At 34.9% G+C, this 24,855-nt stretch overlaps 7 protein-coding genes and 1 non-coding gene across 9 annotated transcripts; 4 read left to right on the top strand and 4 right to left on the bottom strand.

Annotated features, from left to right (window-relative positions):
• Positions 1-469: 469 nt before the first annotated feature.
• LOC103858537 (type I inositol polyphosphate 5-phosphatase 1) lies at positions 470-3,782 on the top strand. Of its 2 annotated transcripts, none has more exons than XM_009135916.3 (10): positions 470-869; positions 967-1,144; positions 1,222-1,251; positions 1,329-1,401; positions 1,493-1,597; positions 1,812-2,568; positions 2,652-2,842; positions 2,925-3,033; positions 3,104-3,262; positions 3,336-3,782. In XM_009135916.3, exons 1-10 carry the CDS (start codon positions 834-836, stop codon positions 3,339-3,341), a joined length of 1,644 nt encoding a protein of 547 aa, XP_009134164.1. In that variant the 5' UTR covers positions 470-833; the 3' UTR covers positions 3,342-3,782. The 2 variants fall into 2 exon arrangements, with proteins under 2 accessions (XP_009134164.1, XP_009134163.1); XM_009135915.3 differs by having other exon boundaries at positions 474-869; positions 3,120-3,262; positions 3,336-3,758.
• Positions 3,783-5,433: 1,651 nt separating this feature from the next.
• LOC117133258 lies at positions 5,434-5,649 on the bottom strand. Its single transcript, XR_004457081.1, has one exon. It is a non-coding gene; the product is annotated as a small nucleolar RNA U3 (small nucleolar RNA).
• Positions 5,650-5,825: 176 nt separating this feature from the next.
• On the bottom strand, positions 5,826-9,011 carry LOC103858536 (DEAD-box ATP-dependent RNA helicase 39). Its single transcript, XM_009135914.3, has 9 exons — positions 8,396-9,011; positions 8,084-8,179; positions 7,635-7,823; positions 7,407-7,547; positions 7,190-7,330; positions 6,973-7,115; positions 6,762-6,891; positions 6,626-6,674; positions 5,826-6,504 (listed from the first exon to the last, which is right to left on the bottom strand). The coding sequence occupies exons 1-9, from the start codon at positions 8,909-8,911 to the stop codon at positions 6,047-6,049; spliced, it is 1,863 nt and encodes a 620-aa protein (XP_009134162.1). The 5' UTR covers positions 8,912-9,011; the 3' UTR covers positions 5,826-6,046.
• Positions 9,012-9,573: 562 nt separating this feature from the next.
• On the bottom strand, positions 9,574-11,587 carry LOC103858535 (ras-related protein RABG3a). Its single transcript, XM_009135913.3, has 7 exons — positions 11,343-11,587; positions 11,238-11,264; positions 11,056-11,155; positions 10,828-10,974; positions 10,285-10,365; positions 10,051-10,196; positions 9,574-9,920 (listed from the first exon to the last, which is right to left on the bottom strand). Exons 1-7 carry the CDS (start codon positions 11,393-11,395, stop codon positions 9,854-9,856), a joined length of 621 nt encoding a protein of 206 aa, XP_009134161.1. The 5' UTR covers positions 11,396-11,587; the 3' UTR covers positions 9,574-9,853.
• A 2,245-nt stretch (positions 11,588-13,832) lies between these two features.
• Positions 13,833-15,578, top strand: LOC103858534 (uncharacterized oxidoreductase At4g09670). Its single transcript, XM_033288593.1, has 2 exons — positions 13,833-14,510; positions 14,685-15,578. Exons 1-2 carry the CDS (start codon positions 14,046-14,048, stop codon positions 15,306-15,308), a joined length of 1,089 nt encoding a protein of 362 aa, XP_033144484.1. The 5' UTR covers positions 13,833-14,045; the 3' UTR covers positions 15,309-15,578.
• A 1,358-nt stretch (positions 15,579-16,936) lies between these two features.
• Positions 16,937-18,875, top strand: LOC103858532 (glucan endo-1,3-beta-glucosidase 1-like). The gene is made up of 4 exons (XM_009135909.3): positions 16,937-17,058; positions 17,170-17,302; positions 18,375-18,629; positions 18,733-18,875. The coding sequence occupies exons 2-4, from the start codon at positions 17,224-17,226 to the stop codon at positions 18,774-18,776; spliced, it is 378 nt and encodes a 125-aa protein (XP_009134157.1). The 5' UTR covers positions 16,937-17,058; positions 17,170-17,223; the 3' UTR covers positions 18,777-18,875.
• Positions 18,876-20,540: 1,665 nt separating this feature from the next.
• On the top strand, positions 20,541-21,488 carry LOC103858533 (ATP synthase subunit delta, chloroplastic). The gene has a single exon (XM_009135910.3). The coding sequence runs from the start codon at positions 20,594-20,596 to the stop codon at positions 21,296-21,298; it is 705 nt and encodes a 234-aa protein (XP_009134158.1). The 5' UTR covers positions 20,541-20,593; the 3' UTR covers positions 21,299-21,488.
• A 1,323-nt stretch (positions 21,489-22,811) lies between these two features.
• Positions 22,812-24,658, bottom strand: LOC103858531 (glucan endo-1,3-beta-glucosidase 1). The gene is made up of 4 exons (XM_009135907.2): positions 24,509-24,658; positions 24,268-24,400; positions 23,057-23,308; positions 22,812-22,954 (listed from the first exon to the last, which is right to left on the bottom strand). Exons 2-4 carry the CDS (start codon positions 24,344-24,346, stop codon positions 22,911-22,913), a joined length of 375 nt encoding a protein of 124 aa, XP_009134155.1. The 5' UTR covers positions 24,347-24,400; positions 24,509-24,658; the 3' UTR covers positions 22,812-22,910.
• Positions 24,659-24,855: the final 197 nt, after the last annotated feature.

Genomic DNA, 24,855 nt, shown 5'->3' with positions numbered 1-24,855 from the left:
TAAAATAAAAAATCTAAATAAAATTTTTTTTGTAAATTAATATCTCTATAAATTAATAATGTAAAGACTTTGAAATTTTATTAATTTATAGAGATTTTAATTTACAAAAGTTTTTTTATTTAGATTTTTATTTTTAAACTTAGCTGTCATCAACCCACTGATGACTACATGAACTTCTAGAGATAATGACGGCTTAAGAAATGACCATTCGAGAGGAATGGTGGAAAAAAAAATCTATAAAAGAGGAAGAAGACTCAAAGAAAAATAAAGCCAATATGCCCATTTCTTACACCTTATCACTCTCTACCTGTTCTACTTCTATCGACTTTCCTTTCCGATTTGTTTTATTCATTTTCCTCATCTTGTATTCGCGCTTCGTTATAACCATAATCTCTTGCCTCTTAAATTTGTTTACCCTATTAAATTTGTTGTTTGTTGAGACCGATATCTACCTTCCGCAATTTGCTTTCTATTTATTTTCTAAAACTCCAAAAAAATTAAGAAATCCGAATAATCTAAACCTTTTAACCCAATAACCGAATGCCACAACACTCACTGCTTAGGAGAAAATTGCGAGTCAACCTTTTTAGCCTTTATTCAAATCCAAAACGCCGGCTGATTCCAGAAGATTATCTACTCACTCACGACTTCATCCTACGTTTACTTTTTAAAATTACAAAAAGTCAAAACCAACATTTCACAGCATCATCAGCATTGCCTCTCTCTCTCTCTCTCTCTCAACAATGGTCGTTAATACTCCTCAACCGTCTTCTCCTTCCCCCTCTACATCCTTAGCACCTCTGTAACCTTCTGGTTTTTGATTACACGTCTTAATGTCACCAGGTAGATCACAGTTCCGGCGAACAGAGGTACATCGATCACTGTTTCTTTTTTTTTTCCATCTTCTCTCCTCTGTTTCCATTTCTTGGAATTAACGCTTTATCTCTAATTTTGGATATTCGCCAGAGGAGTTGGGCTACGCTATCCTGTTCTCCGGTCTCTTCGTCATGCTCACAGCTCTATCCGGCTCGTCTTCTTCTCCGTAAATGGTTTAACATTCCAAACACTGAATCAGATCTTGCCCCTGAAAGTGACGATGAAGATCAAGAAGACAGTGATTGTGCTGATGATTCTGAAACCGAAGGTCAGTGGTTTCTCAAATCTCTCTCTACACAATTTTCTGAAGTCTAAAGAAAACTATATTCCGATCTCGAGTTTCAGGAATCGAAGAAGGTCTTCTTGACACTGACGGTATTGTGCTCTGTTTCAAATGTCTTTAAATCTTTATCCATGTCAAGAATCATCGGCCATTTTTATATATATTTTAGATGCACAACCAGAGCTGAGAAGACGGAACTCAGAAACGTTTAGGAATCAGTATATGGACACCAAATCAGTCAGGTTCTTCTTTTTTTTTTCCTATGTTTGAGATGTCTCTCTGCTACTTTCTTGTGTTGTGTCTTAACTTTAATGTATGTTTTGATGTAGCTAGAATCTGTGTTGGGACTTGGAATGTTGGAGGAAGAGTTCCACCAAAGGACTTAGATATTGATGGTTGGGTAGATACCATTGAGCCTGCTGACATTTATGTTCTTGGGTATGTTCCTTTTTTTTTGTTAGTTAAAAAAAAGTGATTTCGCTGGGAACACAAGCATTGTAAATAGTCTGCGAGGGTTAAACCTGAGTGGCAGAGTGCCAACAAGACATAACTTTACCACTATACCAACAGCCCTGTTGGTTATGTTCATGTCTTATTATAAACAAACTTTACTTCATTGTTTTCTTGATTTTACATTTTTTTTTCTTCTCAGTCTTCAGGAAATTGTTCCACTGAATGCTGGAAACATTTTTGGTGTTGAAGATGACAAGCCTGTGTCTAAATGGGAGGATACCATACGTGACGCTTTAAACAGGATAAGACCGAGCAGGTTAAAGATCATAAGTTACAGTGATCCTCCTTCTCCATCAAAGTTTAAACCATTCGAGGAGGAGGTCTCTGATGTAGTAGAAGATATGTTTACTTGCAATGTTATTCATCCGGTTGATGAAGATTTCGAAGTCGAGGACGGTATTGTAAACACTAATTACGATAAGAGATCATGCTTGCCGAGACAAGAGTATCTCCAGAGGCAGTTCTCATCGCCAAAGACGCTGGACAGGTTATTGTCAGTGCAGCTTGATGACACTGGTTCCAAACGTGCCAAGAGTTTAAACCGGTGGTTTAGTTACTCAGAGAGAGTTGGTTTGAGCTGGCCAGAACCTCCGTTGAGATTGTTAAACCAACATGTTAGGGAAAGGCGTTGTTCCTACAAGTCTTCACTGAAGCCGTTTAAGAATTACAACTCTTTCAAAGCAACCGCAACATCAGGGAAGAAGACGCCTCTGCTAACTGATATAGACTTCAAGCCTCTCATGAACGTGAGGAAACCGTCGTATGTACGGATCGTTAGCAAACAGATGGTTGGAGTTTTTTTAACCGTATGGGTTCGGAGGAGCTTGAGGAAGCATATACGTAATCTCAGTGTGTCTACTGTTGGTGTTGGTGTTATGGGTTACATTGGTAACAAGGTCTTCTTCATTACTTCTATTACTTAAAACTTGATTTGGGAATGCATTTGCGGATTATGACAAAGCGATTATGACCTTTACAGGGAGCTGTCTCCGTGAGCATGTCAGTGTATCAGACACCGTTTTGTTTTGTCTGCACGCATCTATCGTCAGGGGAAAAAGATGGAGATCACAGAAAAAGAAACGCTGATGTAAGCGATATTCATAGAAGAACCCAGTTTCATCCTCATTCTCTTAATGCAACAAGAGTTCCAAGAAGCATCCGTGATCATGAGTATGTTTTTTCTTGATTTCACATTCAAGAAATAAATATTATTGATATTAACTTTAGCAAGAAAAATGTTAATGTTCTACAGAAGAATAATCTGGCTAGGGGATTTGAATTATCGGATTAACTTGTCGTATAAGAAGACACATGAGCTTATTGCAAGAAAAGATTGGAAGAAGTTAGCTGAGAAGGACCAGGTACATTTTCACTAAACATGGATAATCAAATTGCTTTTGATCAAGATCATATTTTATTACACTCTTATAGTATCAATCTTTGGTAGCTTGCAAGAGAAATGAGACAAGGGCGTGTATTCGAGGGATGGTCAGAAGGAAATCTAGATTTTTCACCAACTTACAAATACGAAATAGATTCAGAAATTTACAGAGGAAACGATCCCAAGTCAGGGAAACGAACACCAGCCTGGTATGTTTCTCTCACACACTCATTACAGACCTTTTTAATATGATATGTACTTTAAAATTCAATGCGGTTTTAGGTGTGATCGCATTATATGGTATGGAAAAGGAATGAAGCTTATGAGTTACAGAAGAAGTGAGATTAAACTCTCTGATCACCGGCCGGTCACAGCTACATTTGTTGTAGAGGCTGAAGTTTTCTCTCCACGGAAGCTTCAGCGTACGCTGACGCTCACCAACGCAGAGATTGATAGCCATGAAGCTTTCGTACAGGAGTAGCTATATAACTAAAATCAGATCCATTCACTTCATTTGTTTTCTTTGTTCGTAATTGTTTCATATCACTGGCTGTCTGTGGATTCAATGTTTGACATGTCTCGTCAAAGAAACGTATATGTTCAAGGTTGTAAGGGTGTGTGTAGTGTTAGTGTGAAATACACAATCCTATTACTTGTGTGTGTGTGCGCGCGCGAAACGTGTGATGTATGCCTAAATCACGGTGATCTCAAGAAACTAATCGCATCCAATTTTCACTAGCTATATTTGGGGTTTGATTAGTTACAAAACCACATAATTGTTCAGGTTTAACATGCTCTTTCCTCATGGATTAGCAATTCGTTGCAACGTTTACTATACTTCTTTCATTAAAAAGAGATCATACAACTAAATCACCTCCGATGTACGACTTGGCCTCATTAGTAAGAAAATTCACGTAATACACATGTTCATTGAATTATGAGGTGATAACCTAGAGAGAAGGTTTCTCTAGCATTTTTTTTTTGAACTGATTTGTAACTATTTTTATTATACTACTTAAATGTATCTGACAGTAAAATAAATTTCATTAAAATTAATAAACAATGACAAAAAGGAAGCAAAAATATTTATTTAAACTTTAGTTTAATACTAAGATTCTGATTTGTAAGTTTGATATCACTATGGAGTATCTAGCATTTTGTTGAGATGAAGCTTTTGACTTAATTTATAAAAGGCAAGCGTCTTTTGCACCAAGGCGTTATGTTATGTCAGTCACTTGCGGCTTCAGAGTTGCGTTCGTGATCACACGTCTTATGAGTTCAAATTTTTTTTTTCTTATTTGTGTTTTGTGTTAGTAACAAACGAATACTAAATATAATAGCTTTGGTTGTGATGATCTTTGTTTAAAGGACCGGTTTACAAAGTTGGTTGTGTATAATCTTTGTTTGTAATCGAAATTAGAGCTAATCTCTCTCTTAAGTCATTTAGTAACACACATATTAATTGTTGCATGTTCTTTATGTTATTATTTCAAAACTCGTGATTAACGGGAAATAGTTTTTATGAATGCTCTAAATGAAATGAATTAGAAAAAATGGAATGTCAACGTTAGAATGGTAGCAGTTAATAAAATAAATGGAATGAGTAATCCCAGAAAAACTTTTTTGTGCCATAAATGGTAACGTTTTAAGGGAATTGAATTGAATGACATTAACTACAATTTTAATTAAATTATTAAGACTATTTTCATTATACTACTTAAATGTATTTGACAGTAAAATAAATTTCATTAAAATTAATAAACAATGATAAAAAGGAAGCAAAAATATTTATTTAAACTTTAGTTTAATACTAAGATTCTGATTTGTAAGTTTGATGTCACTATGGAGTGTTTAAATAAGAAAATATGTTGCTATATTTTAGTTTAAGGTTGTAACAAATCACAGACTCTACCATAATTTTCAAATTTAAAGTCTTAACAAATCTGACATATGACTGCAAATGAATAAGTGCTATCTAAACATAATTAAAAATATCTAATTTTGTTCCATTCCACTGCATTCAAGTAACTTGTTTCTTAAAAGTGATTTATTACTACATTTCTTTTGTTTCCATTTATCCCACAAGAATTGGAATGTGATCTTTTTTTAATTCTATGTAACTGGTAGTTTTATTTTGGAATCAAACGAAATGACCCATTCCACATATTCCAATTCCAAATTTTGTTGATCCAGTTATGGCCTTAACTTATCGAAAGTCTTCACAATATTGAGTGACACTGAGATTTTCGGACTTGTTGACTAAAATTTTTTAGTGTGTTTTGGAATTCAAGTGGCCTTTCATGCATTCAAATGATTTTCATGTGCGCCAAGGTTTGCTGATGGGCGTTGTGTGGCAAAAGATCACACGAGCCAAAAAAGGAACCTCTCAGAACGCCATGCAACCACCTCGACAAGTAAGTGACCCAGCCAAGTAACGATCCTCTACAGCTCCGAAACTTTAAGAGAGTGGTGACCATCAAACAGGCTCCGGTCGCATGGTCATGGTTCATCCACCAGGGTTTTGGGTCTGTCTCCTTAGAAATTAAAGACACAGAGGTACGAGCCTATAGAACAGATCCCGTTCAAGTAAGGTCGTGACTCGTGAGTCGTGACCATTGCTTCCTTCTCTTTCTTATATATACTGGAACTTTTATCCTCCTTGCTCGATGTTGGATGCTTTGACAATATTGTTTGTAAGCCACGCATTATATATATAATACGATGCCTTTTTTATATTGTTTCTAATATTTTAATACGAGGGCTTATATACTCTACCTCCTAAAACGAATATAATACAACCAACTATTGATGTCAAACGTCATATACAGATTTTACTGATTTGAGTTTCTGTCAAGGCAAAAGTGAATTTTTTCTCTCAATATGAAATTCGTAGAAGAAAGAACATGTTATGGTCTCTCAAGATGATTCATCTTTAACACTTATGCAATCATAATCCGACCATAATTCACTTTCCTGAAGCTAAGAGCATGAAATCAAGAAGAGGGTCTAGCCGCAGAAGACCGACCTCTGAACCCAACAACACTTAGTTTCTTACCTGTTCTCTCTGAACCCTTCTTCCCCCTCGCAGCTATCGATCTGGATCCAACCGTCTTCAATATTTTTCTCTTGGGCTTTGTAGACTTTTCTGGAGGAGATGATGCTCTTCCCGAAGTTGATTTTCTCACCGAAGTTGACTTTCTCACTGGTGTTTTCACACCTGCTGATCTTGCAGGAGGAGATGATGTTCCTCTGTCTCTAGTGTTTCGTTGCTTGCTCACTGCTCTGATCTGCTTAACGCTCCTTCCTTTCTCTTGAGTGATTTGGGTTCTTGCAGCATCCCTCCTCACGTTATTGTTGGTAAGTGCTTCTAAGCTCTCGTTGTTTCTCATAGCTTCTTCGATTCTAGCTGCTAACATTTGGTCCTTCCTGCTTATCAGACTCGTCACTTTTCCTGTAAAGAGAAACACATTAACACTTATCTTTTTTTATTACCTAGTGCCTCAAATAATAAGCAGCAGATGCTTTAAAAGAAGGTAGTCAAAAATGAATTAAACTAATTAAAATGGTCAAACCTTTAGCGCCCATGCGAGCTGTTCTTCCAGTGCGATGAAGGTAGTCAATCTAAGCAATTCAAGTTTAAAGTAAACTTTCAAGGTCTCAAGAAACGTGAATCAACAAGTTAAGAGAAGAAAGAATAAGGACTCTTACAGAGTTCTTTGGAAAATCAAACATGATTACATGATCCACGTCAAGGTCCAGACCCCTCGCAGCCAAATCAGTGCACACCAGCGTGGGGCAGTCTCCTTCTTCGTCCTTAAACTTTTTCAAGTTCTCAACCCTGGATTGATTGATGAAATGCAAACCGATTTAACCTCAGGAAATGAATTACGTTTCAGGCAAAAGCTGTTTTTAATCGCACCTTTGTTCTGCTGGAACTTCACCGTGATAATTCACAGTAGAGACCTGGTTTTCAGAAAGATAGTGATCGACGGCGCGGCTGGAGTTCAAAGTGTTACAGAAGACCATCACCTTGCTCCCTTTGGCTAAGCTAGGTTCAAGAACCTGCATTCTCATCAAACCATAAGTACCAAAACCGTAACATGTTCGAAAACCAGAATCTTAATGGTGCATTTTACCTGTAGAAGTGCTTCTAGCTTATCTTCGCTACCTGAAAGCTTGACGAAGTCATGCCGAGCGTTTGCTATCTTCTTATGCAATGTTGATGTTCGCAAATGCTCTATCCCTTGGAACTCCTCATCGACTAACTTCTGAACAGCCTGAAAACGCAAGAAGAAAAGTTTATAAATCATGATAAAAGCCAAAGGGGTAAGCACACAGTTAACATGAGCATACCGTTGTCATAGTGGCAGTCACTAGGACGGTTTGAAACCCTTGGTCATTTGTTTTCAACGCACGCTGTTTCAGTGGGGCAAGGAACTTGCGAATGTCGGGACCGAAGCCACGGTCAAACATAGTGTCTGCCTCATCAAGCACCTGTATAAGAACACATCCTCATTGCCCTTTTGTTTAACTCCAAAATCATGGAATATATAATGTCAAGATACCAGAATAAGAGCATACCAAATACGCAATATCTCCATAGACCATGTTTCCTTCTTCGATATGCTGAAGGATCCTACCAGGGGTTCCAACAACCATGTCTATTGCATTGTTCAACGAATCCTCCTGTGGTCTTATCCGAGAACCACCGCTAACTAATATAGATCTGAACCTCGCGTGGTGGCTTACGGACTTTGCCACACGGTAAACCTAAGCAGAGTCCTTAATTAGATTTTCACATTTTGCTGTCTAAAACCATTGATGAAACTAGCATAAATTCTCATACTCTCCAGTGTTATGGTCATCCTATAAGAAGGCAACCAAAACTTTCTAGAAAATAAATATTCCAACTTTTACATTTTTCCCAGCAACCACAAGTTCATATTCGTTTCAACTCAAACATCGAATCCACATCAGCAACAAATCTTGGTAAAGAGAGAAAACAAAAGCAGTAGAAGTAGAAGTAGTACCTGCTCAGAGAGTTCTCTGGTGGGACAGAGAACAACAGTCCTGGGACGCCTAGGCTTAGTTATTTTACCAAGGGTTGCCTCATCTTCTCTCATCAGCTGCAAAAACTCAAACCAATACACCTTACAACGCCGTGTGATTTCAAAAACATGAGCCAACCTACCTTCATTTCTAGTACCCTAAAGAAACAGCACAACATTGCTTACATGGCATAACTTAACTTTTATCAATTTAGCTAACAATCAGTTCATGAATCAAACACTGTATAAGCAGAAAGATTCTAACATTGGAGCTCAAGAAGAAGAAAGAGTGACCTGAACAATAGGAAGCAAGTAGGCAAGAGTCTTGCCGGAGCCGGTGTGAGATCCCAAGACGACGCTCTTGCGCTCCATAACAGCAGGTATACCGATACACTGAATCTCAGTAGGAGCCTCAATGTTCATCTCTTTCAAAGCTCCCATCACTTCCTCGCTCAGCCCTAGCTCCTCGAAACTCTCAGCCATCTTCTTCTTCTTACTCTTCATGTTTTGGTCTTCCCCTATGCCGACGACGCTACTCGGCCTCTGCTGCGGTTTCGCCGCCGATTCCTTCAAGTGCCTGAGACGGAGCCTCTCCAGCAAGATCGTGTGCTTTAATTGATCTGGCTCGGCGATGTTCGTTTCCGTCGGAGCGGCTGCGGCGGCGCATAGAGGGCGGCGAAGAGCGTGGCGGAATATAGAGGAAGGTTTGTGGAGGCGGAGAAGTGGGATGACGTTAGGGGTTCTGGAGAAGGTGAAGAGGGAGGAGGAGGAGAGAGAGAGGGAGAGGAGTGTTCTCGAAGCTCCTACCATTTCGATTGTGTTCTGGGTTTATTGGAAGGTTTAAGAGGAGGAGGAGGTGTTGTTGTTGTTCATGGGGGTACGAGCGAAGAAGGAAGAAGATAGGTCTTGCAAGTTGAGTGAGTTTATAAATTATTAAAGCCTGCAAGGCCCATATGTTTGCTCGGTTACAGTCTCTATGGCCCATTTTACAATACATTATTATGCTGCTGCCTATTGAGGTAGACTTTGATGAATAGTTTTTTTTACTTATTTATAATCTCCTGTTAGTTGATCTGGTCGGTTCACGAAGAATGCACTTCGAGTTCGAGGGTGGATTGATTACCGCATAGTCTAACCTAAATTTTGAGTGTTTTCGACCAATGTCAAAAGATAACCAGATCATATGTACCATGTCACATCAAATATTTACAGCATTATTAGAAGTTGTAACTGACATAATATTGTAAACAAGAAGCAACATAGTCATCATGCAAATAATAGGTTAACTAATCAGGAAGGTATATATACAACTTGGGTAAAATTAGTTGTTCATAGGTCCTTGTTTTGCAAGGCAATGTGTTGCATAGCGAGGAACATGAGTGAAATAAAGCTCTTTTCTAATTCCAGTTTGAGAGCTATCAGTGCCGAAAGAAACCATAGAAGTCATCCAAAGCTTCTAGAGAAATAAACTATTCATGCAAAATGAACATTTCGTCTCCAAATATTAGATTACTGAAACCAAATATGATAAGCTGTTTATAACAGTTGTTCCGAAAATAACAAAATATATCCAGCAGAATCGATTTGATCATACAGACTCCTCCAATCAAATTAATACATGATGGAATGGCTGAAAAGATTGCTTCTACAAGCTTTATCGTTCTGCAATTCTCAAGAGGAGTACACCAACCTTGAATGAATAACGAGCAAATGTATCAAAAACGAAGGTAAAAGAATCTTCAAATCCACAGTTCAGCAAGCGCAACCACCCCCTTTTGGCTCGTTTTCAGGCACTACAGCTGGTATGCCTTGGAAGTATCTGCAATAACCAAAAAGAACTGTGTATGAGGAACAGATTCTATACGTACTCTGCTGTTTCTGTGCATTTAGACAGCTCACAGAGATAATACTTAATATATTAGAGCTAAAGCAAAGAGAAAACAACATACATGTCCTGATCATTCTCGTTGGCAAGAGCGGTTTTGGCAATGGTAAAGAAAGCCTCATCAACATTGTAGTCTTCTTTAGCTGATGTCTCGAAATAGGGTATGCTACCATTTGAAGCACACCAGTCAGCTGCTTTCGTCTCAGAGACCTGTTAAGTTATATACATGATGAAACCCAGACAGAGTAAAATACTTTAAAAAGCAGAGTGGAAAACATTTTCATGATCTTCTGATTACCACTCTAGTGCTTCCTCCACCTATGTCAACCTTGTTTCCAAGCACTATAAACGGAAAGGTCTTTGGATCCGCTGGACTTGCCTGTGCAGGACAAGAAGATGCCACAGAAACATGTTAGCATATTATAAATTGCGAGTGCAGGGAAACAAACAGAACAAGGCACAAGCTTTATAGTTTAACGAATTCTAAAACTGCTATGAAGGCAGAAAAAGAGTTAGTAATATACTTGCTAGTTGGTAATATTATTGTTTTAATGATCATTTTAACATACAGAAAAAAAACTGTTTTTTTGCTCAATCATATTGTTCTAATGGGAAAAAACAAAACTTGAGGTCATAACTCATAAGAACCAAAAGCTCTCCTAATCACATCATCAGAAAAGGGATTGACTTTTGAGTTTTGTAGAAGCAAGATGTTAATACAGATCTCAAGATTGTGACTCTAGATAGCCAAAGCTAACAAAAACTTCCTAGGTTCCATGTATTCATCACAACAAACAATGAAAACAAGCGGCTAATATAACAAAGAAGCATGCCAAAGAACCTGCTTAAGAAACTCCTCATGCCAAGTTTCGAGGGAATCAAAGGACTTGGTCACATTGACATCATAAACCAACGCACAACAATCTGCGCCTCTGTAAAACGCCGCACCAAGACTCTGGAACCTCTCTTGTCCAGCAGTATCCCAAATCTACAAAACCAAACATACATACATTATAAATAAAAAAATCGAATCTTGAGAAAATAATCTCATAAACAAAGAGAAACCCACCTGGAGAGTAACAAGCTTATCCCCAATCTGAAGCTCCTTGGTCACAAAATCAGCACCAATAGTCGCTTTATACTGCAGACTAAACTTCTTATGCACATATCTTAAAATCACGACGTTAAGGCCCCCAAATAATAATATTTACCCTCAAAACAAATGTTTTCACAGAATCAAAACAAGGATACTGATTCATCAAGGACGTCTTACCAACCCTGGAAAGCGACAATCACAGATCAAACCATTGAAAAAAAGCGAGGATAAATTAAAGAATCAGCGTGTTTTATATTTACCCGCTATCGCCGAGGACAATGACCTTGAGCAAAGTACGTCTTCTCGTCGCCATTGGAATCGAAGATTGTGTAGATCGATCTCGGAGATCAAGTTATACTTTTTTTTTGTTCGATTTGAAAAGAAAAATCGAAGAAGAAAGGAGATGGAAATAGTAAAGGGGCGCCAATTAGATCCTTATCGTTTTTTGAGGACTGAATCTATTTTTCCTTTTTGTAAATACGTAACCTTGTGGGGTTCTTTCATTAAATAATAAAAAGGTTTGGGGATCTTTGATTAAATAGCGAAAGAAAATACGTGGTTTTTAATATGTTTGCCTGAGTTTCAACGAGCTTATTTTTTTTTAATGTCTTGATTTTTTATTTCATTTTTGTCTGTTATTTAAAAAAAATTAACTTATAAGTTTTTTCAAAGACTTCAAATTATTTCAAAAATATACTATCACAACTTTTAATAAATAGTACCAACATATTATCAACAAAGCATATAACTTTACGTAGAATTAAATTGTAAATAATTAGTTTAATCCTATCGAAAGATTCGAAAAATGTTCTTAATATAAGTTAAACAAATATTTTTTACTAAAACTTTTTTTATTTATATTAGTTATTATTTTATTTATTAATACATAAATATAGTAATTTCAAGAATCTCATCACCACCAAGGAGGTTTTCCACACATATTTGGTTTTTGCCAATATGGATCATATATTTTGGAGATGTCATTTTAATCTCAGATGATCACTATGCCTGAATTTTATGATATATTTAAAAAATACAAAATAACAAAATTTTTAATGAAATTGACAGAGATCCTAAAGACAAACATCAGAGACAAAAGTAATAATTTGGAAAGAGACTCAAAAACCACATGTGCATAATGAGTTCTAGGTTATACCGACATGGACAAGCAATGCATAAACACAAAATACACCTCCTATTTAAGGAGATGGTGCTTATAGATGGGTCTTGCAAGGATCGGAAATTTTACTAGAGAAATGGTTATTATAGTATATTAGAAGGTTTTGATTGATTGATGGGCCAGAAAAACGAGAATCAGCCTTTATAGATGGGTCTTGCAAAGAACATGAATTATACTAAAGAAATAGTTGGTATAGTATATTAGAGGGTTTGATTGATTGATGGGCTAGAAAAACGAGGATCAACCTTTCCTCCTCTCATGCAGAAGTGGAAACTTTTATCTCGACGATGAAATGCATGAAAAATCTGCCACAATTCTATGTAACGTTTACCACAAATTGTTCACAGTTGGTTAAGATAGTTTTGGAAACCAGGAGAATGATATGCTTTTGCATCCTAGCTCGAAGAAATATGACAGATCAAGGAAACTTTTGAAACTTTTGAGATCACGCATTTCCCCAGGGCTCAAAACACAAAAACGAATAGCATTGCACGTAGTGCTCACACTCAATCGTTCTAATTTTTCTTATAGACGCGGAGTACCATAGTTGGTCAGTAGAGTCTTAGTCGAATATGTTTAAACTGATGACAAAAGAAAAACCAACGATTTTTTAAAAAAATAGAACTATGAAAACTTTGATTTTGGCTTTTATAAAAACAAAACTAAAATAATTATACTTTTAAAAATATTTTAAATTACCTAAAATTTAAGTAATTCAAATATATTAACATAACAACTAATAGCTAAATTTTAGTTATATAGAATTTTTTTTTACAATGTAGTAAATGGAAGATAGTTATAAGTAAAAAATTTAATCAACTTTATACAAATTTTATTGTATCAAATATTAATTATGAAGTTATAAATTAATCTACCAAAACAAATCTCCAATAACTTAATTTATCAAGATTATTATTTTGTAATTTTAGTAATGTTTTTTTCTAAAATTAATATTTGTTCAAAATAATAAAAAAACATTAACAAAAGAGGATTTTGGTTTTTAAGCATAAAACAGTAAAACAAAGGAAAACTAGTTTCCCTAAAAAAAAATATAGAGAATCTACTTTGCTTAAATCAAGATTGGATAAAAAATACTTTTTGGAAAATCAAAAATAAAAAACTAGTTAAAAATTACAAACAATCATCATCTTACCAAGTACGCAGAGGCGGCCCTGGGCCCAAGCAGATGAAGCATGGACTTCCGACCGCCTTGATAATAACTAAAATATCGGCCACTTTTTTCACAAAATCTGTGTTAGTCAGGTGGTCTACATGGCTATAGTCTCACATTCCAGTCATGAGTTCGAAACCCCTCTGCTTCATTTCAGCCACATTTTTGGTTTTGGCTTGTAGCCTTAAGATTTATAGGATCGGGTCTGCAAGTACATATAGCCGATGGTGTACTAGTCCGAAAAACTCTAATTTTTATAGTCACTTAAAATTTAATATCAAGAAAAAATGTTTTTTAGAGTTGAAATAAACATTTTTATTTTGAACACTTAATTGAAACAAACATAAATATGAAAAATGAAAGGTAAGAAGCAGTTGGTAGAATCATTATCTAACTTTTTAGGTAGGTTCCTCCAAAAAAACTTTTGTAAAAAAACTTCCGTTTATTTTCCCACCGAACATCCCACGTAAGCCATACACACTCCCAATTTGTGTGTCCTCAATTCAAGGTGGTCTCTTCTTTCGATTAACAATTCTTGTTTAGTACTATCTTAAAGCTCCACATCTCTTATCCATCCTCCTCTATCATCCCTCCCAGGAGAAACCAACAGCTATGGCCACCGACACGCCAATCCGAATCGGAGTAATGGGCTGCGCCGAAATCGCCCGAAAAGTCTCTCGTGCCATCCACCTCGCTCCAAACGCCACCATCGCCGCCGTCGCAAGCCGCTCCTTAGAAAAGGCCAAGTCTTTCGCTTCGTCCAACGGCTACCCTGAATCGACCAAAATCCACGGCTCTTACGAATCGATTCTCGAGGACCCGGAGGTAGACGCGCTCTACGTTCCTCTGCCCACTAGTCTCCACGTCGAGTGGGCTATACGCGCCGCCGAGAAAGGGAAACACATACTTCTTGAGAAGCCCGTCGCGATGAATGTAGCTGAGTTTGATAAGATCGTTGCGGCTTGTGAAGCTAATGGTGTTCAGATTATGGATGGTACTATGTGGGTTCATAATCCTAGAACTGCTAAGCTTAAGGAGTTTCTGTCTGATTCCGACCGCTTTGGTCAGCTCAAAACCGTAAGTTCTTAATTTAATTTAACTGAAAATCAATCTGGGTTTCTTGGATAGAAGATAAAGTCTCTGCCTTTTGTGAAAATTCTTGACAGATTCAACAACAGAACATAACTAGTGTGGTTTCAAGAGCTGTCTTTAAAGTCTTATTTTATTTCTACTCGATGTTGGAATCTGCAGGTACAGAGTTGCTTTTCATTTGCTGGAGACGAAGATTTCCTGAAAAATGACATCCGTGTGAAGCCAGGTCTTGATGGGCTTGGTGCGCTCGGAGACGCTGGATGGTACGCGATCCGAGCAACTCTCTTAGCCAACAACTTCGAGCTTCCCAATACCGTCACGGCCTTTCCCGGCGCTGTGCTTAATGAAGCAGGAGTGATACTCTCCTGTGGAGCTTCTCTGACTTGGGAAGACGGACGCACTGCTACTATATACTGCTCCTTCTTGGCAAACCTGACAATGGAGATAACCGCCATTGGAACCAACGGCACGCTTCGTGTTCATGACTTCATTATTCCGTTTCAAGAGACCCAGGCATCGTTCACCACTAGCACTAAAGCTTGGTTCAATGAGCTGGTGACTGCGTGGGTTAATCCCCCGAGCGAGCACACGGTTAAGACAGAGCTTCCGCAAGAGGCGTGTATGGTGAGAGAGTTTGCTCGATTGGTTGGTGAAATCAAGAACAAAGGTGCAAAGCCTGATGGGTTTTGGCCGAGCATTAGCCGGAAGACACAGCTAGTGGTTGATGCTGTTAAGGAGTCTGTTGATAAAAACTATGAACAGATTAGTCTCTCTGGTCGTTGAAGGGAAGGGCTAAAATTAGTAGTGTTGTCATGAGTCCTCCCATCTCTCTGTTTTTAAACTTTGATCATCCGTAAAATATTGTTATCCCGATCTACCCTGTCTTCTGCTGTGTCCTTTGTATCCGTACTGTTTGTATGCGTGTTGTTCCTACAACACTTTATGTTTTATGTTATGTTATTTGTTACTCACTGCCTCACTGGTCACCACTCAGCAGTGTGTAAGCACTTGTGAATCTCTCAATTCCACAATTCCATGTGATTTGAACTTTGACGAATCTTGTACTTGTAACACCACGTGTATCTTAATTTAGATGAATCACATAGATGTATTTCAGTTTAATATTTCTTTTGATCTAATTTAAAAGTTGTGTGAGATTCTGTTTGTCGATCAGCTGGCACAAACAGTAGTGAAAATAAGATTCTAAATCTTAAGGTTTGGATTAGTTAATCATAGGGGTATAAATGTATATTTACTTCTTTAATGAAATATTTTGGCCATTTTGAATTTTAGAGTCTATATTTGTGACCAAAACTTTTTTAGTGCTATCCTTGGGTATCTCCCTTATTTAATTTTATAATTTATAAAATAGTTAATAAATTAATTAAATTACTTTATATTTATTTTTTTTTGTAGTAATTTAATTATAATATATATTATGTATATATAAATATTATAAGAATGCTATTTCTTATTCTACAAATATAAAAATGAATTAATATTCATTTTATAATTATAGTTAATATTAATTATGAATTTTATTAGAGAAATTTTCTATGATAAACCTAAAAAAGTTTTTCCACAATTATAGAACTTAAAAATAAAAATGACCAAAATAGACTTAATTTTTTTATCAAAAGAAGTAAATATACACTTATACCACTAAGGTTAATTAATTTATACGTTAGGGTTTAGAGTTAAGGGGTGGGGTTTAGGGTTTAGGGTTTAAGGTGTAGGGTTTATAGTTGAGGAGTGGGGGTTTTGGGGATAGGATTTCAAATTTTTAAAAATAAAATAAATTAAATCTTCAAAATAAAAAATGCTATTTTAGTTATTTTAGTTATTTAGTTTTTGAAATTTATTTTTGTGACAAAAACTTAAAAATGTTTATTTGAGAGAATTGCCAATTTTATTATGTAAAGTATACATTAAAAAGAAATGTATATTTAAATTTTAAATAAAAAGGTATTTAAAGTTATTATTAAATCAAAATCTTAGAAAAGATACTTCAGAATATCTTTTTAGATATCTTATTTTGAAAATAGTAAAATATTTGGTTAAATATGGTGTATATTGAATAATAACTGAATTAGTTGTATAGAAATTATAGGAAGTTAAGTAAATGTAATGGTTCAACCAAGATTATTTGTGAGTAAATAAAAAGTTCTTCTGTTTTAGTAGAATTCATTATAATTATAAAATTTAGAAAATCTAGCATATAATTGTATTTTTAATTAACATTAACTTATATTAATATTTAATCATGAAATTAATTAATACTTTATTTTATTAAAAAATATTTAAACTGTTTGGTAATATTTTGTTAGATTTTTTCTCAATAGATTTGGTTATATTTAAATTGATTTATTATTATTCATTAATGAAATGATCCAGCATTACTTATGTTCAGTAGATTTTCTTTGTACTTATCTTTTAATACAAAAGATGAATAAGAACTTATATATATATATATAAACATACACAAGACCAAACACAACTCGTTCTCCTGTATATTAAAATTCAGAAGAAAAAGGTAAATATGTTAGAAATATTTTAATTTTTGTGGAAAAATTTATGAAAAAAATTCTTCTTCTGATTTGATAAAATATAAAACTGATTTTTTTTTTATGTTTTGGTTCTGTAGTGGGATCTAAAGATATTTCTAGAAAGAATATTTCATCTTCTAGAAATATAACCAATGGCAATCAAGAATTCATTCTCTCTTTTACTATCTTCATTGATGGTGTTTGCTCTGATCGCCATACCCACAATTTCAGGTAATGTATCTAAGAGGTTTTCAAATATGACCCTCTAAAATATAAAAATAAAATAAAAATCAATCCAAATACTAAGTTAAAAATAATTTTTTAATAATACAAAATATAATATTTTATTTCATTAAAAGTATCTAAAGTGATGCAGTGATGCTATTTAAAAATATTTTTGCGATTATTTAAGCATGTGGTAAAATCAGTTTTAATAAGAATATTATTTAACATTTTAAAAATAAAACCAATTTTGTGATTTTTTTTTGAGAAAATATATGGATTTAAGGAAAATATTTTTATTTAAGAAAATACGTATATTTAAGGAAAATATTTTTATTACTTTGAAAATATATTTTGTTGATTAAGATTATATTTTAAAGGAATTATTATTTTCTTAATATCAAGATTATTTTTATTAATTTTTTTTTTATAAAAGCACATTATAGGTAAATATATTTTCTTTTAAAATTCCTCTAAAAAATGTGGATGTTTCCTTTTTATTATTTATTTTATCTTGAAAAAGAAACTTCTATATAACATAATTAAATTATTAAAATAAAAAGGTAAATCAATTTTAGTAATGATAATTAAATGAATTATTTTAATTCATTAAGAATACTTATGTAATTAACCATTGTAGTAACTAACATGGACACATAACTGTAGGAAACTGATTTTCAAATAATATTAGAGAGATGTCTTCTATACGTTAACTATCTTAATATTTGTGATCCCAAGGGATTTGCATCCAATTGAAGAAAAAAATTAGATATTTTCAGAATAGTAATTAATCACCTAATCGATTTGGCAGTTGAAAACAATTTCACATCAATAGCGAATTATTTTACTTGGTCCTTAACAGAGATTCTCTAGTAACACCATAAAATACTCAACTTAAAACCATTCTTAATCTCCCAAATGTTCCTACTTGCATTTTGTGAAGATGAAAATATTGATAAGAATAAGAATTGCTCTGTTGCTTTTCAATTTAAACAACATTTCCACAAAATTCATGTAAAACAAATTTGCATACATGTGATATTTCACACATGTGACATATGTATCTTTTTTTCATAAACAGGACAGCCAAGCGGAACAACATGGTGTGTAGCCAATCCCAAGGCACAGGACCCAGTGGTACAAGCAGCTCTAGGTTGGGCTTGTCAACAGAGTGAAACATACTGTAGCAGGATTCAGCGTGGCCAAAATTGCTATTCGCCTAACACTCTGAGGGACCATGCCTCTGTTGTCTTCAATACTTACTACCAACATAATAAGAACCAAGCCGGTTCTTGTGATTTCAATAGTGCTGCAGTGATCACCCACACCGACCCTAGTAAGCAACTTTATCTAAACCCTGTTGTTTTTTAGTTATGGAAGCTCATTTAATAAATCGAGATAATGAACAATTACTGTCTGATTTTCTCATTATTTGATAGGTCATGACACTTGCCAATTTGAGTCTGTCCCTCGTTCTAAGTAAAGAGCAAAGACGAAATGAAGCCATCTTCTGCAACTAATGAATAAACTTATGTACTAATATTGAATACTAAATAAAATGCAGTGCATATGATTACATTAATCTGGCCATTTATACATATATAATATTTCCAGCAACAAATTCAACAAGCAAAGCACGTAGCTAACATAATTGGTGATTACATTTATATATTAAGCAATCTTTGTGGAGAAAACATTGAGTTCATAAGAAGGACAAAGCTTCTCCATAAGTAGGATAAGGCAGAAGAATGACCACAAATTGACAGTAAAGATGATTTAAAATTCTTTAAAAAAGTAGAGTTGCCCATGCAGCAATGAACGCAAAGCCTCGGAGTGGTGCCAAGGTAGAAAACTTCTTGTCGTCGCTCAATGCTACCATGTAACACCTACAACATTTACGAACATGAAGCTTTTCACACATTCATAACCAGTAAAAGACCAACAACCCAAAAGTTTGAAACTGGAGTCAATTAGTAAGCAATCTAAAATATAAGTACCCTCAAATGAAAGAAACAAAAAATCAAGAACACAAGGAGCAAACTATTTCATAAATATCGGGGATACTGCAAATATAATCATTAACTTAGATACAGAGAGAGATACCTATGCTAATCAGATCTACTTCAGTGTTTTGGAAACATGTCAAAACGGATAAAATCACATCCATTGAAGAGTTATAAATTGTAAAATTTAAGAAGAAAAAAAAAAAGCACACTAATCGAGAGAGAAAACAACTTAAGAGCATGCGCAGCGGGGATTCACAGGGGGAGTTGCACGTTTTACAAAAAAAATATTAAAATAAGCATAACCGATGACCTCGGCTCGTCCCGCCTCTCTCGCGTAAACCCCTCTCTCCTAAAGTTCATCACTGTAGCGCAGACCCCACGTGTCGTGGCGGCCTGCGATTTGTCTAGTTTTTTCTTTTTAATAAAAAATCAAAAAGAAAAAGAAAAAAATTTAATAATAAAAAATTGAAAAGATGAACTCCAAGAGGGAGTTCACTGATGCTCTTGCTCTAAGGGCCAACTGGAAAAGGCCACAATGGCAGCAGTCAACAAGCCACCAAACAGTGGAAGAAAGAGATATGTCAAGTATAAACAGAGGAAAGAAGAGAACCAATAAGCTTCAATAGAGAGTCATGTTCCTTGAATCTTGTAGGAAGATCGTAAAAGGATGAGCACCAAAGGTCATTAGCTTAACTGGAAAGGACCCTGACCATTGTGTTAGAGGTCTCCAGTAGTCCAGTTCAAATGACATGCTGTGATTTTGAGCTTATGGAGATTATGGACCTCGGCCCCAAAACTCTTGATATTCAAAAGAAAAATGATGAGCGCGAAGAACGAGCTTGTAAATTACTCATATATTTGACTCCAAAAAATCACTCATATTTTGTGCTAGGCTATCTAATTTCATCCCGCTTAAACCAAACTATTTTGTCAGGTGAAATCGATTTTAATCGATCCTCCAGCTTGGTCAAAAGAAACATATGAGTCTTAATTGGTTCAGATTGTTATGGCTAGTGCGATAAATCAACATTATTTGGTATCACAATTTTGGATAATTGGAATCGATCCTCGTTAATATGGAACACAGATATCGCACCTATCATAAGTCTCCACGTGGCGGCTTCTCCATCCTCCTGCAATCTCAGCACAAGATAAACCTTCTATTCTCCACCCTCGATCTTTCCTCATCAACAAATCTCCACCGTCCGTTTTATAATTCCCCAAAACCTTACCTTCTTCTTCTCCTCTCGTCTTCGAGACACCACAAATCGCCCTCCCTCTCTCTTTCTCTGCAATGGCGTCTCTTCAGCAAACCATGCTCTCTCTGCAGTCCAAACTTCCTCCATCATCTTTCCACATCGGGGGATCTCTTCCCATGCGAAAGACAGCCTTACCGCTCCGAACCAGAGGCGGAAACGCCGCGGGAGCGAGAATGTCAGCCACGGCGGCGGGAAGCTACGCGATGGCTCTCGCGGACGTGGCGAAGAGGAACGACACACTCGAACTGACGAGCGCAGACGTCGAGAAGCTCGAGAAGGTCTTCTCCGATCCGCAGGTGCTCAACTTCTTCGCGAATCCAACCGTCGAGCTCGAGAAGAAGCGTCTCGTGATCGACGAGATCGTGAAATCGTCCGCTCTCCAGAGCCACACCTCCAACTTCCTCAACATCCTTGTCGACGCGAATCGTATCAACATAGTGAGGGACATCGTGAAGGAGTTCGAGATGGTGTACAACAAGATAACGGACACGCAGCTGGCGGAGGTTAGATCGGTGGTGAAGCTGGAGCCGCCGCAGCTTGCTCAGATCGCCAAACAGGTTCAGAAGCTGACCGGGGCGAAGAACGTGAGGGTGAAGACGGTGCTTGATCCGAGCCTCGTCGCTGGGTTTACGATTAGGTACGGTGATTCTGGGTCGAAGCTTATTGATATGAGTGTGAAGAAGCAGCTTGAGGATATCGCTGCTCAGCTAGAACTCGGCGAGATTCAGTTAGCTGCATGAGAAAATTGTATTGACAACCGCTTCTTTTTTACTTGTGCAAGTTAATTCTTTCTCTCTTCTTTTCTCCATCAATCATCTACATATAATATACTTATATATAAATAATTCTCGAGTTATTTTCAATTATTTCTGAAATGTAGTGAAACTGTGTGTTCGACTCATGATGAATCATGATTACAATGTTCCAGCTTAGACTGACGAACAAACATCATTAATTATTATTAGATGTAATCGTACCAAAAACCATATAATTAAGAGCACGAATTTAGAGAAATACCAAAAAACTGTAAAAGATAGTTTTCTGGTAAAAAAAAATGATATCTCAGTAAATCTATATGCTAGTTATGGCCTTACAAACCAAATCAGGTGGAAAGTTGTAATGTCAATGGTGGAGGACTTTGAACATCAACCAAGCAGGAGACTTTGACTACACATGTATAAGGCCTAAGAGTTCCAATCCTAAACTATAGTTATATTTTCCAATCATGCAATTGTCCGAGAAACACAGTTCGACAATTTCTCATCAGAGTTTACTGAAGAAGAACTAGAGGAGCATCAAAATCAACCTGAGAAGAGAAGATGTTAAATTCTTTTAGGACAAAACTAACCTCTAAAGAAGCTATATTTCGGTTGAGAGAACATCACACAATACAAGGACGCCGTTGGGCGTAAAGCGAATAAAAAACATCTCTTTGGTCAAATGTTAATTGTGTAAGAAGAAACCTAGGAGATCGATGGATACTAAGACCATCTCCAATGGTTTACTCTATTTTTTACTCTAAAATAGATTAACTCTATAATAGAGTTTGAGTTTACTCCAATGATACTCTATTTTAGAGTAGAAAATAGAGTGATGAACAAAAAAAAAAACAAATTACTCTATATTTAGAGTAAACCTATTTTTCACTCTATTATAGAGTGAGACATAGAGTACCATTGGAGTATTTTTTACTCTAAACTCTATTTTAGAGTGAAAGATAGAGTGGGTTGGAGATGCTCTAAGGATATGGCACAAAGTCGCTGCCATTTCAAGTCTTTGATTTGATGCTGTAACGAAAGTACTGACTTCGTCTTGTAAGCTTCTTGGGTTCTCTTCTTTCCTCTGTTTATACTTGACATATCTCTTTCTTCCACAGTTTGGTGGCTTGTTGACTGCTGGGATTGTGGCCTTTTCCGGCTGGCCTGTAAGTTGTTTTCTCTCTCGATTAGTATGCTTTTTTTCTTCTTAAATTTTACAATTTATAACTCTTCAATGGATGTGATTTTATCCGTTTTGACATGTTTCCAAAACACTGAAGTAGATCTGATTAGCATAGGTATCTCTCTGTATCTAAGTTACTGATTATATTTGCAGTATCCATGATATTTATGAAATAGTTTGCTCCTTGTGTTTTTGATTTTTTGTTTCTTTCACTTGGAAGGAATAAAAATATTGTTTTCATTGTGAAGTACTTATATTTTAGATTGCTTACTAATATATATATATATATATATATATATATATATATATATATAAATATAAATGGCCATGCACTGCATTTATTTAGTATTCAATATTAGTACATAAGTTGTTTCATTAGTTGCAGAAGATGCTTCATTTCGTCTTTGCTCTTTACTTAGAATCAGGGACAGACTCAAATTGGCAAGTGTCATGACCTATCAAATAATGAAAAAATCAGACATTAATTGTTCATTATCTCGATTTATTAAATGAACTTTCATAACTAAAAACAACAGAGTTTAGATAAAGTTGCTTACTAGGGTCGGTGTTGGTGATCACTGCAGCACTATTGAAATCACAAGAACCGGGTTGGTTCTTATTTTGTTGGTAGTAAGTATTGAAGACAACAGAGGCATGGTCCCTGAGAGTGTTTGGCGAGTAGCAATTTTGGCCAAGCTGAATCCTGCTACAGTATGCTTCACTCTGTTGGCAAGCCCAACCTAGAGCTGCTTGTACCACTGGGTCCTGTATTTTAGGATTGGCTACACACCATTTTCCGATTGGCTGTCCTGTTTATGAAAAAAGATACATATGTCAATGTGTGAAATATCACATGTATGCAAATTTGTTTTACATGAATTTTGTGGAAATGTTGTTTAAATTGAAAAGCAATAGAGCAATTCTTATACTTATCAATATATTCATCTTCACAAAATGCAAGTAGCAACATTTGAGAGCTTAAGAATGGTTCTAAGTTGAGTATTTTATGGTGTAAATAGAGAATCTCTGTTAAAGACCAAGTAAAATAACACAAGTGATGTGAAATTGTTTTCAACTGCCAAATTGATTAGGTGATTAATTACTATTCTGAAAATATCTAATTGTTTTCCTCAATTGGATGCAAATCCCTTGGGATCACAAATATTAAGATAGTTAACGTATAGAAGACATCTCTCTAACATTAATACCTTTTTATATTAAAAATTTATGTTAATTAGAAGTTTCTTTTTCAAAATAAAATAAATAATAAAAAGAAAACATCTATACATTTTTTAAAGGAATTTTAATGAAGAAAATATATTTATCTATAATGTGCTTTTATAAAAAATAATTAACAAAAATAATCTTGATATTAAGAAAATAATAATTCCTTTAAAATAAAATCTTAAGCAACAAAATATGTTTTCAAAGTAATAAAAATAATTTCCTTAAATCTACCTATTTTATTAAATAAAAATATTATCCTTAAATCCATATATTTTCTCAAAAACAAATCACAAAAATGGTTTTTATTTTTAAAATGTTAAATAATATTATTATTAAAATGATTTTACCACAAGCTTAAATAATCACAAAAATATTTTTAAATAGCATCACTTCATCACATTAGATACTTTTAATGAACTAAAATATTATATTTTGCATTATTAAAAAAAAAAGCATTTTTAACTTAGTATTTAGATTGATTTTAAATTTTTTTGTTTTATATTTTAGGGGGTCATATTTGAAAACCTCCTACATACATTACCTGAAATTGTGGGTATGACGATCAGAGCAAACACCATCAATGAAGATAGTAAAAGAGAAAATGAATTCTTGATTGCCATTGGTTTTATTTCTAGAAGATGAAATATTCTTCCTTGAAATATTATTGGATCCCACTAAAGAACCAAAACATACAAAAATTCAGTTTTATATTTATCAAATCAGAAGAAGAATTTTTTTCATAAATTTTTCCACAAAAATTAAAACATATCTAACATATTTACCTTTTTATTCTGAATTTTAATACACGGGAGATCGAGTTGTTTTGTTCTTGTGTGTGTTTATATATATATAAGTTCTTATTCATCTTTTGTATTAAAAGAGAAGTAAAAAGAAAATCAACTGAACATAAGTCATGTTGGATCATTTCATTAATGATTAATAATAAATCAATTTGAATATAAAAAAAAATGTATTGAGAAAAAATCTAACAAGATATTACCAAAAAGATTAAATATTTTTTTATGAAATAAAGTATTAATTAACTTCATGAGTAAATATTAATATAAATTAATGTTAATTAAAAATACAGTTATATGCTAAATTTTCTAAATTTTATAATTATAATGAA

This window comes from Brassica rapa, chromosome A03, assembly GCF_000309985.2.
Source record: "Brassica rapa cultivar Chiifu-401-42 chromosome A03, CAAS_Brap_v3.01, whole genome shotgun sequence".
Classification (NCBI taxonomy): Eukaryota; Viridiplantae; Streptophyta; class Magnoliopsida; order Brassicales; family Brassicaceae; genus Brassica; species Brassica rapa.
Note: the sequence above shows the minus strand (reverse complement) of the source record. Positions and strands in the feature narration are given on the sequence as shown.

Excerpts from the sequence above, each read along its gene's own strand:
- LOC103858533 (XM_009135910.3), top strand. The coding sequence starts at position 20,594 with ATGGCGTCTCTTCAGCAAACCATGCTCTCTCTGCAGTCCAAACTTCCT.
- LOC103858532 (XM_009135909.3), top strand. The coding sequence starts at position 17,224 with ATGGCAATCAAGAATTCATTCTCTCTTTTACTATCTTCATTGATGGTG. Across the intron at positions 17,303-18,374 it reads CGCCATACCCACAATTTCAG|GACAGCCAAGCGGAACAACA; the intron begins GTAATGTATCTA and ends TTTCATAAACAG. Across the intron at positions 18,630-18,732 it reads GATCACCCACACCGACCCTA|GTCATGACACTTGCCAATTT; the intron begins GTAAGCAACTTT and ends ATTATTTGATAG.
- LOC103858534 (XM_033288593.1), top strand. The coding sequence starts at position 14,046 with ATGGCCACCGACACGCCAATCCGAATCGGAGTAATGGGCTGCGCCGAA. Across the intron at positions 14,511-14,684 it reads GCTTTGGTCAGCTCAAAACC|GTACAGAGTTGCTTTTCATT; the intron begins GTAAGTTCTTAA and ends TGGAATCTGCAG.
- LOC103858536 (XM_009135914.3), bottom strand. The coding sequence starts at position 8,911 with ATGGTAGGAGCTTCGAGAACACTCCTCTCCCTCTCTCTCTCCTCCTCC. Across the intron at positions 6,892-6,972 it reads GAAGTTCCAGCAGAACAAAG|GGTTGAGAACTTGAAAAAGT; the intron begins GTGCGATTAAAA and ends CAATCAATCCAG. Across the intron at positions 6,675-6,761 it reads TTGATTTTCCAAAGAACTCT|ATTGACTACCTTCATCGCAC; the intron begins GTAAGAGTCCTT and ends TGAATTGCTTAG.
- LOC103858535 (XM_009135913.3), bottom strand. The coding sequence starts at position 11,395 with ATGGCGACGAGAAGACGTACTTTGCTCAAGGTCATTGTCCTCGGCGAT. Across the intron at positions 11,156-11,237 it reads AAGACGTCCTTGATGAATCA|ATATGTGCATAAGAAGTTTA; the intron begins GTATCCTTGTTT and ends CGTGATTTTAAG. Across the intron at positions 10,197-10,284 it reads GTGGAGGAAGCACTAGAGTG|GTCTCTGAGACGAAAGCAGC; the intron begins GTAATCAGAAGA and ends ATAACTTAACAG.
- LOC103858531 (XM_009135907.2), bottom strand. The coding sequence starts at position 24,346 with ATGGCAATCAAGAATTCATTTTCTCTTTTACTATCTTCATTGATGGTG. Across the intron at positions 23,309-24,267 it reads CGTCATACCCACAATTTCAG|GACAGCCAATCGGAAAATGG; the intron begins GTAATGTATGTA and ends TTTCATAAACAG. Across the intron at positions 22,955-23,056 it reads GATCACCAACACCGACCCTA|GTCATGACACTTGCCAATTT; the intron begins GTAAGCAACTTT and ends ATTATTTGATAG.
- LOC103858537 (XM_009135915.3), top strand. The coding sequence starts at position 834 with ATGTCACCAGGTAGATCACAGTTCCGGCGAACAGAG. Across the intron at positions 1,145-1,221 it reads TGATGATTCTGAAACCGAAG|GAATCGAAGAAGGTCTTCTT; the intron begins GTCAGTGGTTTC and ends CTCGAGTTTCAG. Across the intron at positions 1,598-1,811 it reads GCTGACATTTATGTTCTTGG|TCTTCAGGAAATTGTTCCAC; the intron begins GTATGTTCCTTT and ends TTTTCTTCTCAG.